The 17,939-nt window shown below is 38.6% G+C and overlaps 1 protein-coding gene across 4 annotated transcripts; it reads left to right on the top strand.

The window, feature by feature from the left end:
- Positions 1 to 4,234: 4,234 nt before the first annotated feature.
- LOC102695868 (G-protein coupled receptor 20) lies at positions 4,235 to 17,087 on the top strand. Of its 4 annotated transcripts, none has more exons than XM_015357339.2 (2): positions 4,235 to 4,561; positions 14,411 to 17,087. In XM_015357339.2, the coding sequence occupies exon 2, from the start codon at positions 14,434 to 14,436 to the stop codon at positions 15,511 to 15,513; it is 1,080 nt and encodes a 359-aa protein (XP_015212825.1). In that variant the 5' UTR covers positions 4,235 to 4,561; positions 14,411 to 14,433; the 3' UTR covers positions 15,514 to 17,087. The 4 variants fall into 4 exon arrangements, with proteins under 4 accessions (XP_015212825.1, XP_015212826.1, XP_015212824.1 ...); XM_015357340.2 differs by lacking the exon at positions 4,235 to 4,561 and adding an exon at positions 7,916 to 7,969; XM_015357338.2 differs by lacking the exon at positions 4,235 to 4,561 and adding an exon at positions 8,668 to 8,745.
- The last annotated feature ends 852 nt before the right edge of the window (positions 17,088 to 17,939 follow it).

Raw genomic sequence — 17,939 nt, forward strand, 5'->3', positions numbered from 1 at the left:
ACTGTGAAACAGTGCTGTTTAAAGAAAATAAGGTCCATTAACAGTTTTTTTTTCAAATTTTGATTTTATTAGTACAGTGTAATAAATGTTACCCCCAGTGCATGTAGTCACTACTTACTCATTATTTATGTAATTTCCATAATCGTATGGAATTATGAATTCAGGAGTTTGACAAAATCTTATTCGATGTGACATAAAGGTGAAGCATAGTGAAGTGTATTTGGTGAAACTGGCCAGGCTGAGGGAATGAAAGAGCTTCAGCAGGGTGTTGTGTCAATGAGAAAGTAATTCACCAAGAATGGAGGAGAATGTGTAAGTGATGGAAAAGGCGGTAGAAAAGTTCTGCAATTGAAAAAAATGCTTTGGGCTGCAAAAAGTGACACAGACTGCAAAATAATATTTGTCCTGTGTACACATCATGAGGTCTGAGGCCTGAGATCTAGAGACAATTTAGATTAGCCTAGATTTAAAGACATTAGTGATGATGACTGCCATGCGCTAAGTGTTTTGTCCTGCTGCTTGAACAGGTAGACTCACCTGTAGAAAAACTTGAAAAGATTATGGCAAAGTACAGAGGAAAGGGAGAACTAGAGAGCAACCTTGTTAGTTAGCGAGATCTGAGAGGTTTCGAAGCAGGGAGGATGATCGATGATGAGGTGTGTTTAAACGGTATATGTGCAGATGCCTAAAAGGAAGGGAGGGGTACCAGGTGATGAGGGCTGGGAACGATTCACTCGGGTCCTGAGCAGACTGATGCCATGCACTAACACTGATGGGGCCGACTGAGTTGCCCCCTAGGGTCAGCAACCAAGGGGCAACAAGAGAATTGGGAAGGGAAAGAGGCAGAATAATGAGGGCCGTTTCCAAAGGTGGGGTGGGTTGGACACTTCACCTGAAGGGGGGCAAGGGGAAGAGAGGGAGAGCAGAGACTGTGGAAAGGAGGGAAAACTGAAGGGGAATGGGGAGTGGAACTAGTGGCCATAGTTGGTCCAGACCTCCAGGGAAGCTGAGGACATCACAGGAGCTAGAAATTAAATGTGGACATCATGAGAAACACAAGGAGCCAGTTATTGTTTTGAGGACGGAGATGCAGAGGTTCAAAGGGCAGTTTGTTTGAGGAGATGTAAGAAGGCATTCCGTAGTTGGGCTGGGAGGGAGGATGGGAACTGTGTTTCCATCGCCAGGTGGAGTCATGTTGGAAAGACGATAAAGACACAATATTGAGGAAGCTGAGCAAGGAGGGTGGGAAATCCGAAGGGAAAATGGAGAAATGAAAGATGAGTACAAGGGACTAGCGAGTCTAGCGAGTGCAAAACAAAGAACATGAGAAAGAACCACAAAAGAGGTGCTCAGCAGACTGTATACTTACTGTATTGTGTAGCAGAGTGGGAATGGACATTATAAGAATTTGTGCTCCCTCACTCCAAACTCTTTAAAAACACCATTTGCCTGGTAAAACTGTTTTTTAAATACAGCTCAGTATTTAATAGTAGGTATGACATCGCAAAATAAAGTTTTACCAGACACAACTTGTAAGACAGTCATCTACAGATAACTATGAATTACCAAGCAAAAGTCCCACAAGAATAGGAAAGATATTGCCAACACAGGTACCTCAGCATTGTACTGCACCTGTGCAAAGTAAAAAGATGTGTATTTTTACTGAATTTAGATATAAAGTCTATTGAAGCAAGTGCTGTTCATTTATAGCTCTCTTTCCATGACGGGCATTGTGAAAGGTTTATATGAAGCAATAAATCTGGGAGTAAATTTGGGAAGCTATTGTCAGTAGTTAAGCGAACAATCTGAATGAGCGCACATTACATTTTTACATTCATAGGAGGGTACTATGGGCCTCTCACTGAGTAAACCAGATCCATAGCCATGTATAGGAAGAGGTAGCAACTTTTGTGCATCTGTGAAGCTTTTACATTTATTCTAAACAACATCAGGGTATTAAATTGAACATGATAACATGTTGAACCAGTATACCAGGCTGTCCATACTACTTATTTGTTGAGATAACAAACTTCATAGGAGCAATATCCATAAAAGGTTGCCATACTAACATCAGTAGAAGGACAATTTATTACTGTATCAGTTGCCTAAGCATGCCTACCATTGCAAATATTTTCACATTTTTACCAGCCGCCAAAATCATTTGTACTACTGCTCTTCATCTCCACTAATAATAATTAATAATTGCTTACACTTATATAGCGCTTTTCTGGACACTCCACTCAAAGCGCTTTACAGGTAATGGGGTCTCTCCTCCACCACCACCACCACCAATGTGCAGCATCCACCTGGATGATGCGACGGCAGCCATAGTGCGCCAGAACGCTAACCACACATCAGCTATTAGTGGGGAGGAGAGCAGAGAGTAATGAATTCATAGATGGGGATTATTAGGAGGCCATGATTAGTTAGGGCCAATGGGAAATTTGGCCAGGACGCCGGGGTTACACCCCTACTCTTTTCGAGAAACACCCTGGGATTTTTAATGACCACAGAGAGTCAGGACCTCAGTTTTACATTTCATCCGAAGGACGGCTCCTGTTTACATTATAGTGTCCCCATCACTATACTGGGGCATTAGGACTCACGTGGACCACAGGGTGAGCGCCCCCTGCTGGCCCCACTAACACCTCTTCCAGCAGCAACCTTAGTTTTTCCCAGGAGGTCTCCTATCCAGGTACTGACCAGGCTCACACCTGCTTGGCTTCAGTAGGTTGCCAGTTGTGAGTTGCAGGGTGATATGGCTGCTGGCGTTACTAGAGTACTCCTTCAGTCTTATCCCTCCAAAACAACTGCACCCCAAGTTTGTCTCTGCTGACCCCCTAGAGCAAATCCCAAGTTCTTACACTGTCTTAATGTTTTCTGCTAAGAGCTTTCCAAAGAAGTGTCAAGTGTTCTGACATGTGTCTAGACTATACAATTCTTTTCCTAAATAAATCAGAGTACAGTACTGGTACTGTATGTAATAATTCCTCTCCAAAAGTTATAAACAAACATAATGCTAAGCCTGTTATAAACTTCAGCTGGGATTTATACTTGCCTTGAAGTATCAAATAATGCAAGACAAAGCAGGCGATGTACTGAGAAAAAGCATACCGTTAACACTTATGCTTTAAAAACTTTGTTTTTTTTTTTCAGAATTTATTGTAGTTTTTTATCAGCAAGAGAAAAGGCCCAGGGTATCCAAGCTATGGTCTGGTTTAAATGGCCATTAAGAAACTGAAAAGGTTTCTGTTTTTGTTTTGTCAAGAGTTTGGAGAAGTCTGTGTAGTCTGAAAAGTAATTTGAAAAGAAGGAACAAAGCCTGAGAAGTTACATAATTATTATACTGCAACTATTATATCATCAGATTAAAAATATCACCTCTTTCCATGGCTTGTATTGTACTAAATAAAAAGTAATATACTGTGGAATAAGCTAGGCTGCTATTTTCGGCTCAACTGTTTCTGTATCCCAGTTTTTTTGTTTCTGTTTGTTATCTTTGTTTTAGCCTTTATTTTGTCCATGTCTTTCTGCAATTTTATTGACACATTCCAGGAGAAAGGACACCCATTCCCAGCCGTGTACTATAAGAGTCCCAGCAGTTAAAAGAAAAGATCATGCACAGACAGATTGCGAATGGAGTGCGATAGTGACACTGGCAGGCTGCTTCCGGTGGACTTTTACCTAATAGCAGGTGAGGCTCCTGTTTGTCCTAATGACAGTCCTGATAAGACATATAGACGCTTGTTTGTCATGGAAGAGGTGAATCCCTTCAGTCCTTGTAATTTACATACTGTATCTGTTAGTGACAGCTGAGCATGGTAGTGTAAAAACAAAACTGTCAATTTCAAATGCAGTTCCTCTGATAGAGCTGAGGGATTGGAGAATCTGTGTTTTATATGCCAGATATTTTTTCACACTCCTCAAACTATTTTAATAATCATTCCTAATGAAAGCATCGAGTGTGTGCTATTAGTATTTGCTTTAATTAAACACAAACTCAAACTCGTTGATTTACTATCTGCATCTGAAACAAGAAAGGTCCAAAAAATGGTTTGGGATTTGCTTTCTTCTTTAAATGTATCCCTTCCCTGGCCTTTTTTAATTAAACCATGCCTGCTGTAAGCCAAACTTTGAAACCACATGACGTCACTGTTAAAGAAAAACCTGGTAACATTTAGTTCCTCTTCAAGTGTCTAGAGCTGGGGGATAAAGCTGGAGTAGATTTGGCCATTCCAGATTCTGCAAGAGAGAGACTTCTGCTGCTGCAGCTGGTACTGCTCACTGGGACTGTGAGGAGATCCTTCTCTGAATAAAACGGGAAGAGGGAAGATTTACAGCACTGGAGAGAGCACTGCATGCGTTCCCATTGGAGACTTTATTTTAAAGTGGAGACTAGCTGATAGAAAAGAACAGCAGTCAGAACAACAGGGTCAACCAGTCATCAGTGCAAGACAATTAAGTCAAGGAATTACATCAATTCCATTGGAATTCCAGTGGAAGCAAACATCTGTCCAAACTACAGCCTGGGCAACAGTTTACAAAATCACACAGCACTAAGGTAGGAACAGAACTTTTCTTGAATAAAACATCTTCCTGAAAGCTTCATTCTTGCCAGGCTTGATACCAATGGATTTTTTATCATGTCTGGATGGAATTTAGCTCATGCTGAGCAGAAACACATCTTCAGAATCTATGCAGTTCCTTTATAAATAAAGTGCAACATTGGCTTCAGTTATAGGTAGATGGAGAAAGGCACAAATAAATATGTATTAAGTTTTAATTTAATATTCTCCTACATATAGCATTTTTTTCAAAGATAAAACCATATGTCCAAGGAAAAAAGGGAAATCTAAACAGTGTCTGTACAATTTTCTGTTTCAAGCATTTAACAATCCCTTTTGCATCATGCCTTTTTAAATTGTTCAGGACAGGAGAGGCAGAACTTTTGTATTTGATTATATCATGTGAAATAACCCCATAGTCATCTACCAAAACAGTGGAAGAATATGTTTCCAGTTTGGAAGTGCTGATGCTGATGTTCCTTGGTAGTTGTTAAATTAAAATTGAGGTTAACCGAGCTTAATTTTGTTAGCTTCATTTCCTTGTTAATTGATCTGTTTGCCTTATCAGCAGAAGCAGTGTTATTAAGTCAACCTTGCAGTTTCTTCCACTTTTGCTATAATTGCTTCCTTTGTGGTATGAGGAGCAACTAATTTCAAAAAAGGAAGCAAAGAATCAGCCATAGTGGAAGTTTTTATTTGTTGCTGTGTAATTAGTCTGTGAAACCAAGTTAGAAACAAATAAATAAAAAAGCTAAAGATAATGTTACAGATATATAGCTGTAAATGACAGAGGGGGAAATGACATGGGCAGGCTAAATGATTTTGAAGTTTTTAGTCTTGAACAGAAAACACAGGTGAACCTGATTCAAGTATTCAAGTCTAATAATCAAAATAACTGACAAAGTCGACTCAATGGGCGTTTTTAGAGCTGCAGAATGTGGGAGTCTGAGGCGAACTACCCAGAGATGCTGACGAAGCCAATAGTACCTCTTATTTCAAGAAACATCAGGTCACTTAGCTACCACATACCCAGGCTTCCAAAAGGACCCCTCTCATTTGCAAGCACTTTTTATGTTCCTGTGGAATATAACATACAGGACCTGGAAAGCCATTCCATCAGGTGTCCGTATTTCTTTTGTTTTCAGTTCTTCTTCATCTCTGTTCTGACCTAAAGAGAGAATCTTTAAAAATATTAATAATAATCATAAACTTTTTATTTTATTTGACAGTATATAGCACCTCTAAAGGCGGCATCTCAAAGTGCTTTACAGAATGACGACAACAATAACATAATACACAATTAAAGCACAATGAGAAAACACAAAAAGAGGAGACAGTAGATGGGGGATCAGAATAAAGTAGGAGCAGAGGGGTAAAGAACAGAACAGGTCTAAAATGATTAAAATTAAAAATTTACTTCTCTATTGGCTACAGCTCTGCAAACTGCCAAATGATTCTGCTACTTTTAGCTGAAGAATGAGAATTTGAACTGTAATAAATACATTTAAGGGAATAAAACTACTGTAACCACATGGTCTGGTATCTGGAGGCGAGCTCGTTCCTTGAATTCTTTTCAGTGCATGAATGCCTTGCTGAAAACACCTTAAGACAACCGAAATGGTGTAATGCATTCTTAACACTGGAAATTGATCAAAACTTGTAACAGTTGTTTGTTTTTTTTCTGTTAAAGCAATGCTTCATTTAAGAATGTTTCCCCTAATTGATGAAAAGATCCTGTCTTTAATTTTCCACGCTGGGGTAAAAACAAAGCAGCTGGATGACCTAGGCAGTAGGAATTCAGCGAAATCAGATCAGTACTTCTTAAAGCATGTGCAATGCACAGCTGATACTCTTGTTTCTATTTTCTTTATTCTTCTGTTTAATTCTTTTTCACCATCTGTGCAACATAAATAGCTGAGTGTTCAGAAGATATTACGTGCATCATTTAATAAGGAAACTTGTTTGGCAAAACACAATTAATCCAAACCAAACACTTAAATAATTTATGTCCCTCCTTGCTACAGCTTTCTCTTCTGAGACTCTTCTAACCCTATTCTAAAGAAGCCACAAAGTCCATCCAGTGTAGTAAACGTTTATTGTGAGTTCTTCTTGCCGTGCAGTAAAAGCTGTGTCACAGAATGCGAAGGGGAGGGAAACAATGTCTAAAAGAGAGCATGAACTCTCTCACACTGCAAGCTGACTTTGCAAACCTTTCCCTTCCATTTTTAGATGAGTAGCAATTTTAATATTGAAAAATGGTTTGTCATTTCTAATGTCTTGCAGTTGTGTAGGAAAAGAAAAACAGTTTATCTGCAAGCACAAATCGTCCTCTCACGCTGTTTTGCCAGAGTTTTTAACCTTTCAGCTGCTGAATGTTTCTGACACTGGAGTCGAATCTGGCAGAATTATATTTACAGAAGACAACACAGTTTATGTTCTGCAGAGTCAAAAACCAGAACTTTCATCACGTCTGGAAATGCGTTGAAGGCTAATACTTTCGTCCATAGCGGAAGAGATGCTGCCCCATCTCACAACAAAATTGTTGTGCTACTTCACCACCATGTATAATCGGCTAAAATCTGGAATTTGCCATCTCTTATTTTGTGAGTGACTTGCATAAAGGACAGAGGTTGTATGTGTCGATTGATACTTGACTGTTGAGGATGAACCCTTTTCCCTTCACCTGTGATTTTTTGTATTAAATAAAGAAGAAGAGATAATTGTATCTTACAAAATATTACTAGAAGAGATTAATTTTGTAACATATTTTTGGGTTTTTTGATCTTGTGCTTAAAATTTGACAAAATATGAATCAACAGCTCAAAGTTTCAGAAATTTAGGATTTGTGAGGACAATTTGCCTTGCTCATATTCATTTTTCAGGCTCAGTTCTTAGGCTGCTTTTTGTAATATCCTGATTTCTGTTAATTTATACCAAAGCTAGAATGTTTTTTCTTATATAGTACTGCACACACGTAGACAGTGTCTTGTAAGTAATTTTTCTTACTACTACTGAATTCTTCCCTAGCCCCATCATTATTTTCCCTTTTCATGGGCATTGTAAAAAGACGTGTTATACCAAAGAACGTGTTTTTGATCCTACACGTCTTGTTTCAGGTAATTAATTGTGTAACATGTTTTAACTTCCTTCCTGGTAATACAGTATATGTTTTCTTAAGGCTTCAACATAACAATTTTAGAGTTGGACAAAATGTATCAAACGAGCAACACCTAAAACAAAGATTGTCGTCACAAAATGTGTCAGGGTTCAAACCAAGAACCAGAAAGCAGAATTTCCCTACATTTCAACACAAGCCATTTACAAAACCTTTATTGCAAGTGTGAACAAGAAACGCAATCTGTAGCCTGAGTGGAACCAGGACGAAGGATAAAAAGTGCTTTAAGGTAACAAAATGAATATTGAGAATGTTATAGTTACGCATTCTTTAGAATAGGATCTGTACAATACGGAAGAGAATATAAAATTAGTTATGGTCACGGGTATTTTTTAAAATTTCTGCTGCCAACCTTTTGAGCACTTCTATTTGTGGTAGCAGTGAAAGATGGAGCTGCATGAGATTAGTCTACGACAATAAAGTTTCCTTTCAGTCACATGTATGTCTTAGCAGGTTGCTGCATTTGCAGTAGGTATGTTTAAGACACTCAAACATTTCCATTTCCCGATTAGCTAGATCTAAGGCATGTCTACGCCAGGACACACAATGAACTTTTCCTTGTTGGCCCTTCATTTTTGTCTCTGCATTTCAATTTTCAAAATCCAGCACATTTCTTTGCCGTTCAGACAACAAGAAGTTGTCAAAGCCCCTATCAGCTGCCGGGGATGTTTCTTGAGAAGTGGCCACACTGTGCTCTTCAATGTGTTTCTTGTTCTGGTATCGCTGTACTGCTCTCCTGGGAGCCCATGAACCAGATTCTAGCAAATCCTTCCACAGCTTCCTGGCCCCTGTAAGGTTTGAACTCACAAGGTTTTTTAATGAAAGTTCAAATTGGAAGGTCCAGCTTTGACAGATGTTTGACGTAGCGTCACGTAGCTGGGGAGTTTCTCTTGTAACTTTGTAAAGTAGGGTGCATGACTTGCAGATGCTGCCACTACTTCACTTGTTCTTAATAATAGGGATTGCTCTGCTCCTTGGGAAGCCTCATTGTCTTTTCTTCTCATCGTAAGTTTATAACAAGTCTTTTAAACTTTGGTCAATAATCATTACTATCCTCTCATTATCCTTGTATCTTTAAAAATGAACTGTACTATTCACAGTTCACAAAAATTGATTAGATGATTAGTGCTTTGTTTTACTTGATAATCATTATGTCACAATTTACTTGTTAAGATACAGCATGTTATATTGTAATTCCTGCTCACATGAAATGTTTTAGCTAGTTTTTTGTTTAAAATAGTATAGGTAATCAATTTCTTTGCTTAATATCATATCACTAAATACATTATAAATTGTTTTTTTTATTTTGGCCTTCATCACAATCTTTATAGATTATTTTGACAGAAGGAATATGTTTTAACTCTAAGTATATATTTAAATTCAAGTATGAGTTAGCATCAAATACATTTTTGTTTTAATAACAAAATATTATTGATATTTTAAAACCACACTCTGGTTTGAATTTTCAGTCAAAGAAAGACTAGGATTCATAAACCTAAGATTCTAGTAAAACAACGTGGATTAATGTAGGAGCACTGCATAATGACTATGTACGGATTGATGTCCTTTATGAAATGTTAGATTTATTTTTAATGTAATGTTAATTTGTACTGTTTGTATGTTTTTGTAACATACAAACTGTGTGTGTAAAACACAGCTCTTTGGAAGGAAAAAAAATCTGAGAATTCGGACAAAGTTTTATCATATAGGCCAGATTCCTATACATAAAACACAAATCTTTATTCTAATGATTTTTACAGAAAATGTTTAGTCAGGCGGTGTTGAGTAACAGTGTGAGATAGGGACCTCTTGTGTTCTCAAAGCAAAACCCTCTCTGTGACTTGCTGTTGGCTGTTGATAAAAAAAAACTTTTGTTTATCACCATCTAGGTGAAAAAAAATAAATGCTGTATCAGTGTTCGGCAGAGAGGAGAAACGTAAAATATCTGAACCATGCCAATTCATTCCCCTGCTCAATTTGTTTACAACCTGATTCTACTGATTTATTCAATGTTGGTCAGGCACAATGTGAATGTAGCCCTTGCAGAGGTATTCCCTCTGTTTCTGTTTCTGTGAGGTGATCCTTATAAAGACAGGACAAAACATACAAAATCTAATTGAAATCTGGAGTCAATTCTCTCTCTTCAGTGTGTGTCAGTTGTCAGGAATCTTGCATTGATTCACAAAAGGTGCAATTCCATTTTAAGGCATCTCACCACTGAGAAAAGAAGCCAAATAATACTATATGATTATATATATTATACTGTATATATATAGTAGATAATTCATTTGTATATTTTTGAATAATTATTTATATCTTTATTGTTATCCCGCTTACAAGGTGTTAATTCCACATGTATGTCCACTGCTTAATTCATGTCTTCTTTCACTGCAAATTGTCTGTGTAGCTACCTACTAGGCCGTCTGAATAGAAAATATATTTTGTATTGAAAATATAATAGGATCTCACAAAAAAAAGTAAGCAAAACTTTGGAGTAACTTCATTCCTTTGTGATATAATTTGATTATGATTTATCTTAATTACTGGGTTGTTTTACATATTTCACAAATTGCTATTGACGTGTAAACATTAGCTTTTCTTTTGCCATAGTCCAGATTTTAAAAAAGTGGTAATAACAACCTGTATCTTTTCTGTTTGGGTCTTGAAAAGCAGCAAAGTTTTATTTTAACAGGTCAGTATTATTATATTAGCATATTCCCTGGCATTACGCAAGTGAGTTACTTCTATCTCCTTCGACAACTTCGAACTGCGCATTTGAGGTGCAACTGTGTGTCCCTTTTGGGTCAGTTGTGGTTTTCTAAGAGACCAAAGACGAATGTGATCAGAGAAGCTATAAGGATACTTGTGTCAAAATATTTAAATTAACGACACAACTGTAACTTAATTGCAATAAAAAAAAACATTCTTATGCTGCTTTTTAAATAGGGATTACATTTCAACAACTGTTAGTAGATCTTAATGTTTAACTTAATGTAATTTTCTGATCGATTCTGTTTTTTAAATGGTAAATCAAGAATCTTTTTCTTAAAAGCTGATTGTAACTGTGTCAGGAAGTGCGCCACTTCACAATTTAAGGCCAACAATCGTAGACAGAGATAGAGAAAGAAAGACAGAGAAACACTGACCAGTGAAAAGTCTGTTTTTAGATACTTCCCCATTTCCTAATATTAAATATTTTTATTCTTTTAGAAGCGGCATTTGCGGTAGTACTAGTTGCTGAACACGTCAAGCCACAACCGAAAGGCGTGAAATATCCGGAAACTGCAAAGGGCGACAATCTCTTTACAGTTAACTTAATACATATACATTTTCCAACTTTAAATACGTTTAATGCATTGTTTATGAGAAACATTGCGCTGTCCGGTGAAAGGATAGATTCATCATTATGGAAACCAATGAAATGAATTCATACATGGTTTAAATAATACGGTTTTCAGTCAAGGGGCTCATCTAACCTTCCAAAATGGGCTGGAATGCCCTCTGCAGTGAGCAGGGTTTGATATGGTCCGTTGCCTCCTTCCTCTGACTTCAGAAGCCTCTCTCACCGTTGTTCCCTAATTTGGTAAATTACAAACGGCAGATATGGATTTCCACACATAGATCAAAAGGCGTACATCCTCAAGCGTTGCCTTTCGTTCCATTATTATAAACAGGAGAATAAATCTTGCCACGAATTAAACAAGAGCTTCCAGAGAGAGAGAGAAACATTGCCCAGGACTCCACTGCTTGCATTGTCTCTCCGAACCCTCTTTCTCTAAGCCTGTGCTCTTATATAAATAGTCTAAGTAGGCAATGACATCTTGAAAACCCCTACTGGAAATCATCCAGTTCATCGTCAAAATAGCAAATCACGGGCTGCGCCAGTACTTTCTTTGGGATTATCACACGTTTGTTATAAATTGAAGCAGAGTTTTTTTCTTTTGCTGCTTGACAGCTTAGAAACAGGGGTCAAATGCTGCAGCTCATTACCCCTGTGTATCTTAACAGATAATCAGGAACAAACACATAGTTTGTACAGTATGTGTTTGTGTTGTAACGTTTGCACTACTAATTTGGTCATATGAGAGTCTGTTTGTTTATAAACATACGAATGTGACATATAATACAATCTCGGATGGTTTTCCTTTCCTACTTTTTTGTTGTTTTTATGAGAATTTCTAAATAAACTAAAAGGGAAACAGTAACTTTACTTAAATCAGTATGATGATTTGCGCCAACACGAAAATGTCTGTGTACGCCATTAGAACAGCTACATTAGCATTAACAACACTGATGATATTGAATTAGAGCAATAATGAGAAGTAAAAACAATATTAAAAAGTTAAAAGCAAGTTGTTCTCTTTCCACCTGAATAAGAATTTGAAAAAATGTATTTCTGTTGAGAAAATAAACTTTAAAAACCAGGAGCCACCTCCAGAAGTCACACGTGTGACTGATTAATTGCCAAAGTTGTCCGCAGTGCCGTCAAAGTGCTCAGCACAGAAAGTCAAAGGACCTAAGAGGTTATCGGCTCTGGCCCAGCACATGCTAGAGGTGATTGAGTTGGATTTGAGTTGCTGTTACCAGTTTTCATGAGCACCAGCGCAAGCTCTGGAGAGTGGAGTCTGTCCAAGTCTTCCAGTGAACACACACAATGCCCTAACAGCCAGCACTTTGTCATGATGATCTCATCCTGCATTATTGTCTTAGTCTGTTCCTGGAAACCAAGATACAGTATAAAGACAACAGACAGCATTTCTGATGAAAAAAAAACATTCCTCTTAGGAACCATAAAAAGCAGTACATACACAATTTTAAGGTGCATGCAGAATATCCCCATTTTCTTCTTTGTCAAAATGTATGAAATGAAGATGGCTCTTACTCAATGAATTAACAGCTGTATTGCTTACGTTTCCAAATTAAAACTAAGCGCTGAAAGTGTCATGGTACTCCTGGAAGAATTCATTTGTTTTTACGTAAATGCGGGTCATTACCATCCTTTTGACCCTCACACGAGCAAACGAGGTAATGTCACAACAGAGGGCAGAAAATCTAAACCAACTCAGACAGAAGCTCAGTGTTGTCTTACGCTTACTACTGAAATTTAGCAGTTAAACTACCAACAGAAGGAAAGCCAAAATAAAGAACATCAAAAACTTTGCAGTACACTGCAAAGTACTGTCTGTCTGTGAACTACTTTCAGATATGATTTCCAGATATAAGACTTGATGTTTACTAAAATATGTCTTCAAGTACCAGTTAAAATATTATTCATATGATGCTCTTATGGCTTAACGAATGTGTTATAGGACACGTATCGTTTCATCTCCTGTCGCCTAGAGTTAAATTACAGGAGGTTATTTTCCACCCTCTTTGGTGAAGGTCATATGGACATATGCTAAATAGATAACACAAGGAGTACAGATAGTTTGATTTTTCAAATCAACTGTGCGTAAGGCTTTCCAGCTGGTGTGAAAATAGACATATCGTGTCACAATCAGAGTTGTGTAATTGAGGACACACGGGTGGATACAGGAACTTTACTGCATATTGCATGACAGATATTCTTGTCATTTCACTCTTCTTCCTTAAGGGACGTTTCGACACAGTGTTGGAAATTTTCCAAAATGGTGGTCCTGCGTCTAATTAAACCAATAAGCAGACGAACATGAAATGTCTGCATGAAGGTCAAGATAGAAAAAGTATTGTGAAGCTCAAGTTACAGTTAACAAAAAATTGAATAACAAATGAATTTAGAGATCTCATGAGATGAAGTGAGAATTAGATTTTGTTTTTTGCTAAATGTCAGGTTAACACCTGAACATCTTTCTGGAATGGGAATGTTTATTTTGTGTTATTCAGGAGCACTGCATGTGCTAATCCTAGCAAGATGCACAATAATTTAAAACTTCATCTTTTAAATACTTTTGCCAACAACATCCTCCTGCAATTCTACCATAATTTACCCGAGTCTGTAAATCTGAATACAGTAACAAAGATCATTTGTTTTCTAAGGATCAGTTGGATTTTAAAAGAGCCCATCTTGACCAAATACACAATGAATAAAACTACTCAAAGTCTGAAACTAATTATGACAGCACTAGAGAACACATCAGCCTGTGCTGTCCATTCTGACTGAAGATTAGAAACATACTTTAAGAGTGGAGGGGTGGTGTAAGCCATTGGACAAAAAAGGTCCTATTACCACTAAGAGGCACGTGCTGGAGATCTCATAAGCGACAGCAAAGAGGAAGCAACACTGCAACAAAATTAGGAAGTCTCCATGAGTGAAAGAGAGAAGCACAGCATTTGCGACACTTTGCACAGTCACATGAGTGAGCGGATTCATAGCTGTTTCAGAAAGACACCATCAGCTTTAACTCAAAGATAAGTTTCAAATGCCAAAGGATTTACCGTTTTTGGTTGACAGTGGTTGCTAGCCAGATCTTCTTGCCTCTGTAGTGATCCAAGATCAGCAAACGGGTAAAGACTTTATTAATGTGTTGGAAAGATAATGTCAGTGTCAGGGCTTTAGAATAGCTAAATAAATAGAAAATCAAAGAGATCTTCATTGTAATAAGATGTTCTTCATTGCTCCCAGGAGGACACTTGGGATGGAGCTACTTCACTGTCTCATTGACATTGACTCCTTATGCCTGTTGTTTTTCAGGTTGAAGTATAATTAAGAGGGGGATGGAGTCCTTCTTGACGAAAGACCCACTGCGTGTTAATGTAACAACTGTGCCTACAGCGAACTTCAGCTCTCACCTCCACAAGGAGCCGTACCTACACAAGCTGGCGCACCTGGATGAGGGGCTTTACAATGACTTCTACAGCTTGTGGATAGCCTTGGTGGTCATCAATGCTGTGATCTTCCTGGTAGGCATCCTCCTCAACAGCCTGGCCCTGTACGTCTTCTGTTTCCGGACCAAGCCCAAGACCACGTCCGTCATCTATACCATCAACCTGGTCATCACCGACCTCCTGGTGGGCCTCTCCCTGCCCACCCGCATCGCCATGTACTACAGCGGAGGGGAGTGCCTCACCTGCTCCTTCGTGCACATCTTCAGCTACTTTGTCAACATGTACTGCAGCATCCTCTTCCTCACCTGCATATGTGTGGACCGCTACCTGGCCATTGTGCAGGTCGAGGCCTCTCGCAAGTGGAGGAACCCCAACTGCGCCAAAGGCATCTGTATCTTCATCTGGCTCTTTGCCATCGTGGTCACTTACTCCATCCTGACCACGGCCATCAAATACGCCGCCTGCTGCCTCTCCAAACTCTTAGTCCTGACCGTCTTCGAGTTCTTCCTGCCCCTGGTCATCATTGTGATCTTCACCATCCGCATCATGTGCGCCCTGGCCAACCCCAACCTGATGCAGCAAAGCCGGGAACGTCGGATGCGGGCCGTCCAGCTCCTCATCACAGTGCTGGTCATCTTCACCATCTGCTTCACCCCCTTCCACGTCCGGCAGGTGCTGGTCTACGTCTACCCAGACATGCCCCACCACATCAGCCTCATTGTGTACCACGTCACCGTCACCCTCAGCAGCCTCAACAGCTGCATGGACCCCATCGTCTACTGCTTCGTCACCAACAACTTCCAGGCCACCATGAGGGGCATCTTCCGCAAGCCCGAGCTGGGACAGACCAGCGGCGACATCGTCAGTATGCAGAAGAGCTCCAAGGGCTCGGTGACAGTCACGCCCGTCACTCACAGTTTAATCACGGCAAACTTTTCCAGCCCCGCGTTGGGTAGCTCTGAAGTGTGAGAGTTGAGGCGAAGGACATCCCCCGTCACTGGATTAATCAGGCTACTTATCAGGCCTGTCATGTCATGTATATCAGAACATCAGCGGAGCTTTAAAGCACGCTGATGATCATTCTGTATTTGCTGTACATAGTTTCAGAAGCCAACCCGCGTGGAGATGCATTTTGTTTCCTTGTCAGGTCCGTGTTTTTCATACTGTACATGAGAAAACATACCGTTCTCACCCGTTCTTTGCAACGACTCTGACTGAAAAAAATAACTGAGCTGTTTTTCCCGAGGGAAAAAAAAAATTGAACAAAAACTCCGCTTTGAAGTTGACATAATGAAGCCACCTCCGACAAATAGAGACAGGGAAGATGGACGTCAGGAAAACGGCTGGAATGTGCAGTACCGCATTCTTTAATTGAAGTGGCTGTATCTGTGAAACATTCCTGTGAATGGTTTAATTCTTAATCACATACAGCATTTCACATGGAGCATTGTGCAGATAGATGCTTCAAGCAATTAAGGTGAAAGGCTAGGTCTGGCTCTGTCACGGGGCTGTTCTTATTACATCAAAGCAACAAATGACATAATTTATGAAGGATCACATACTACGGGATTTTTTTGATACATTTTTAGGTTGAACTGCTAATCTAGTTCTCTTACATTAAACATATTGTAGCCAGTGTCTGGAAATTTTTCTCTGGTAAATATTTGTACAAATTTGTTGTTGTTGTTTTTTTAAATAGAACTTTTGTGATTTTGCAGCCTGTGTACAATGTAGTGATATATATGTATAATCTGAAAGCTTCAAAATTATCAACAAACTGAGATTTAACCACATGAAAGGGCTACTTCCAAGGGTCAAAACAAGCTGAAACAATATAAACTTGTAGCTCATGGAGAAAAGTACACAACTCATGATTATTTCTAAAGAATCTATACAATTCATACAAAAATGAATTTGTACAATAGAAATAATTGAATACTGATAATTGTGCATTGTTTGCTTTCAAATCAAAGTAATGTAACTAACTGTGCAGGTGATTTAAAAGTAATGTTGAAATTAATATGCATAATTAATACATATATTGAGATATTAATGGTAGATATAAGTGTGTAAAAATCTTCCCCTTTAAGAAACAGCATTCTATTTTTTATTTTCTTTTTAAAATCTTCAGAAATTCATAATTATTCTTTATTAAAATAGTGTAATGTCTGTTCTCATCGCAGAGGTGTTCAATATTAAAGCGTAGAATTAAACATTTTAACTGTGGAAAAGTTTAGTATTTCTTAAATGCTCGTGGGTGACAAGGTGTGACACCCGAAGAAGGCTTAACTGCCAAAACATTACGTTCTTTCTGCATTTCAACATCGAACTTACTTTTACTTTTGCCTTTACAGCTCACCCGTGTTTACGTACTATTTATAGTTTTCAGAAAAAATATACTTTAGTGTCTTTTCTGAGTAAAGCTCTTCAACGTCAATTTTTAACTATCTATTTAACTTCAAAGTCCTATTAAATGAGCCATACTGGAATGGAGTGTTTGGGTGTACATGTTTTTGGAAAATAAAAAAATACTTTCTGACGGAGGCAGGCCACCACATTTCTAAATTGTTATAACACTTCTTCTCAGTGCTCAGGCATTGTTTCACACACACCAAGAACAGAGCTGGTTTACAAGGAGATGTCTTGCTTGGGTTGATGTGATTAATAATCCAAAAAGAAACACCAGTGAAAATCACATTAAAAAGGATACATCAGGTAAACTTTTTACACTTTGTTTAAATTATTTTCCATTAGGTACTGAGGAAAGTGAGCCTGGCAGCGGTGTTTATGTCACTTAACTTCTAAATATAAATCGACGATGAAAACAAGCATATTTGACCGCTACTCAGTCAGCAATGGAAAAGTGCCTAATTGTCTTTTGTCTTTAAGTAAATGCTTCATAATAGAACCGTTGTCTGAAACGCGGCTTTTGAAAGGCCTTTTGATGAGACTTCTGAGTGTGTGCGCCTGAGAAGTACAAATATCAACAGCCACACAGAGCCCACTAAATTAAATGACGAATAATAAAGATCCACATTTGCCCCCTTTTCATGTTTTGCATTTTTTTATCTTCGTTGATCCAAAAACATCCACATAGTGTTTAGAAGTAAATATTTTCCAACACCAGGTGGCACAGTGGTTAACATTGTTGCCTTGCAGTGCTGCGGCCTCAATTCTGAATCTGGGGTCTGTGTGCGTTTGTCTTTATGTGCCCTGTGACAGGCTGGTTTCCCATCCAGGGTGTATCCTGCCTCTTGCCAGTGAAAATGAAAAAGTATTATTGTTGATTGTAGATTTGCAGGGGTGGCCTGGACTTTCCATTTAAAGCTGGTTTCCTATTCCACTTAGCGAATGTTGACGCATACAGTACAGAAAATGTACATGACCCACATTCT

The sequence above is a fragment of the Lepisosteus oculatus genome, chromosome 10, assembly GCF_040954835.1.
Source record: "Lepisosteus oculatus isolate fLepOcu1 chromosome 10, fLepOcu1.hap2, whole genome shotgun sequence".
Lineage (NCBI taxonomy): Eukaryota > Metazoa > Chordata > Actinopteri > Semionotiformes > Lepisosteidae > Lepisosteus > Lepisosteus oculatus.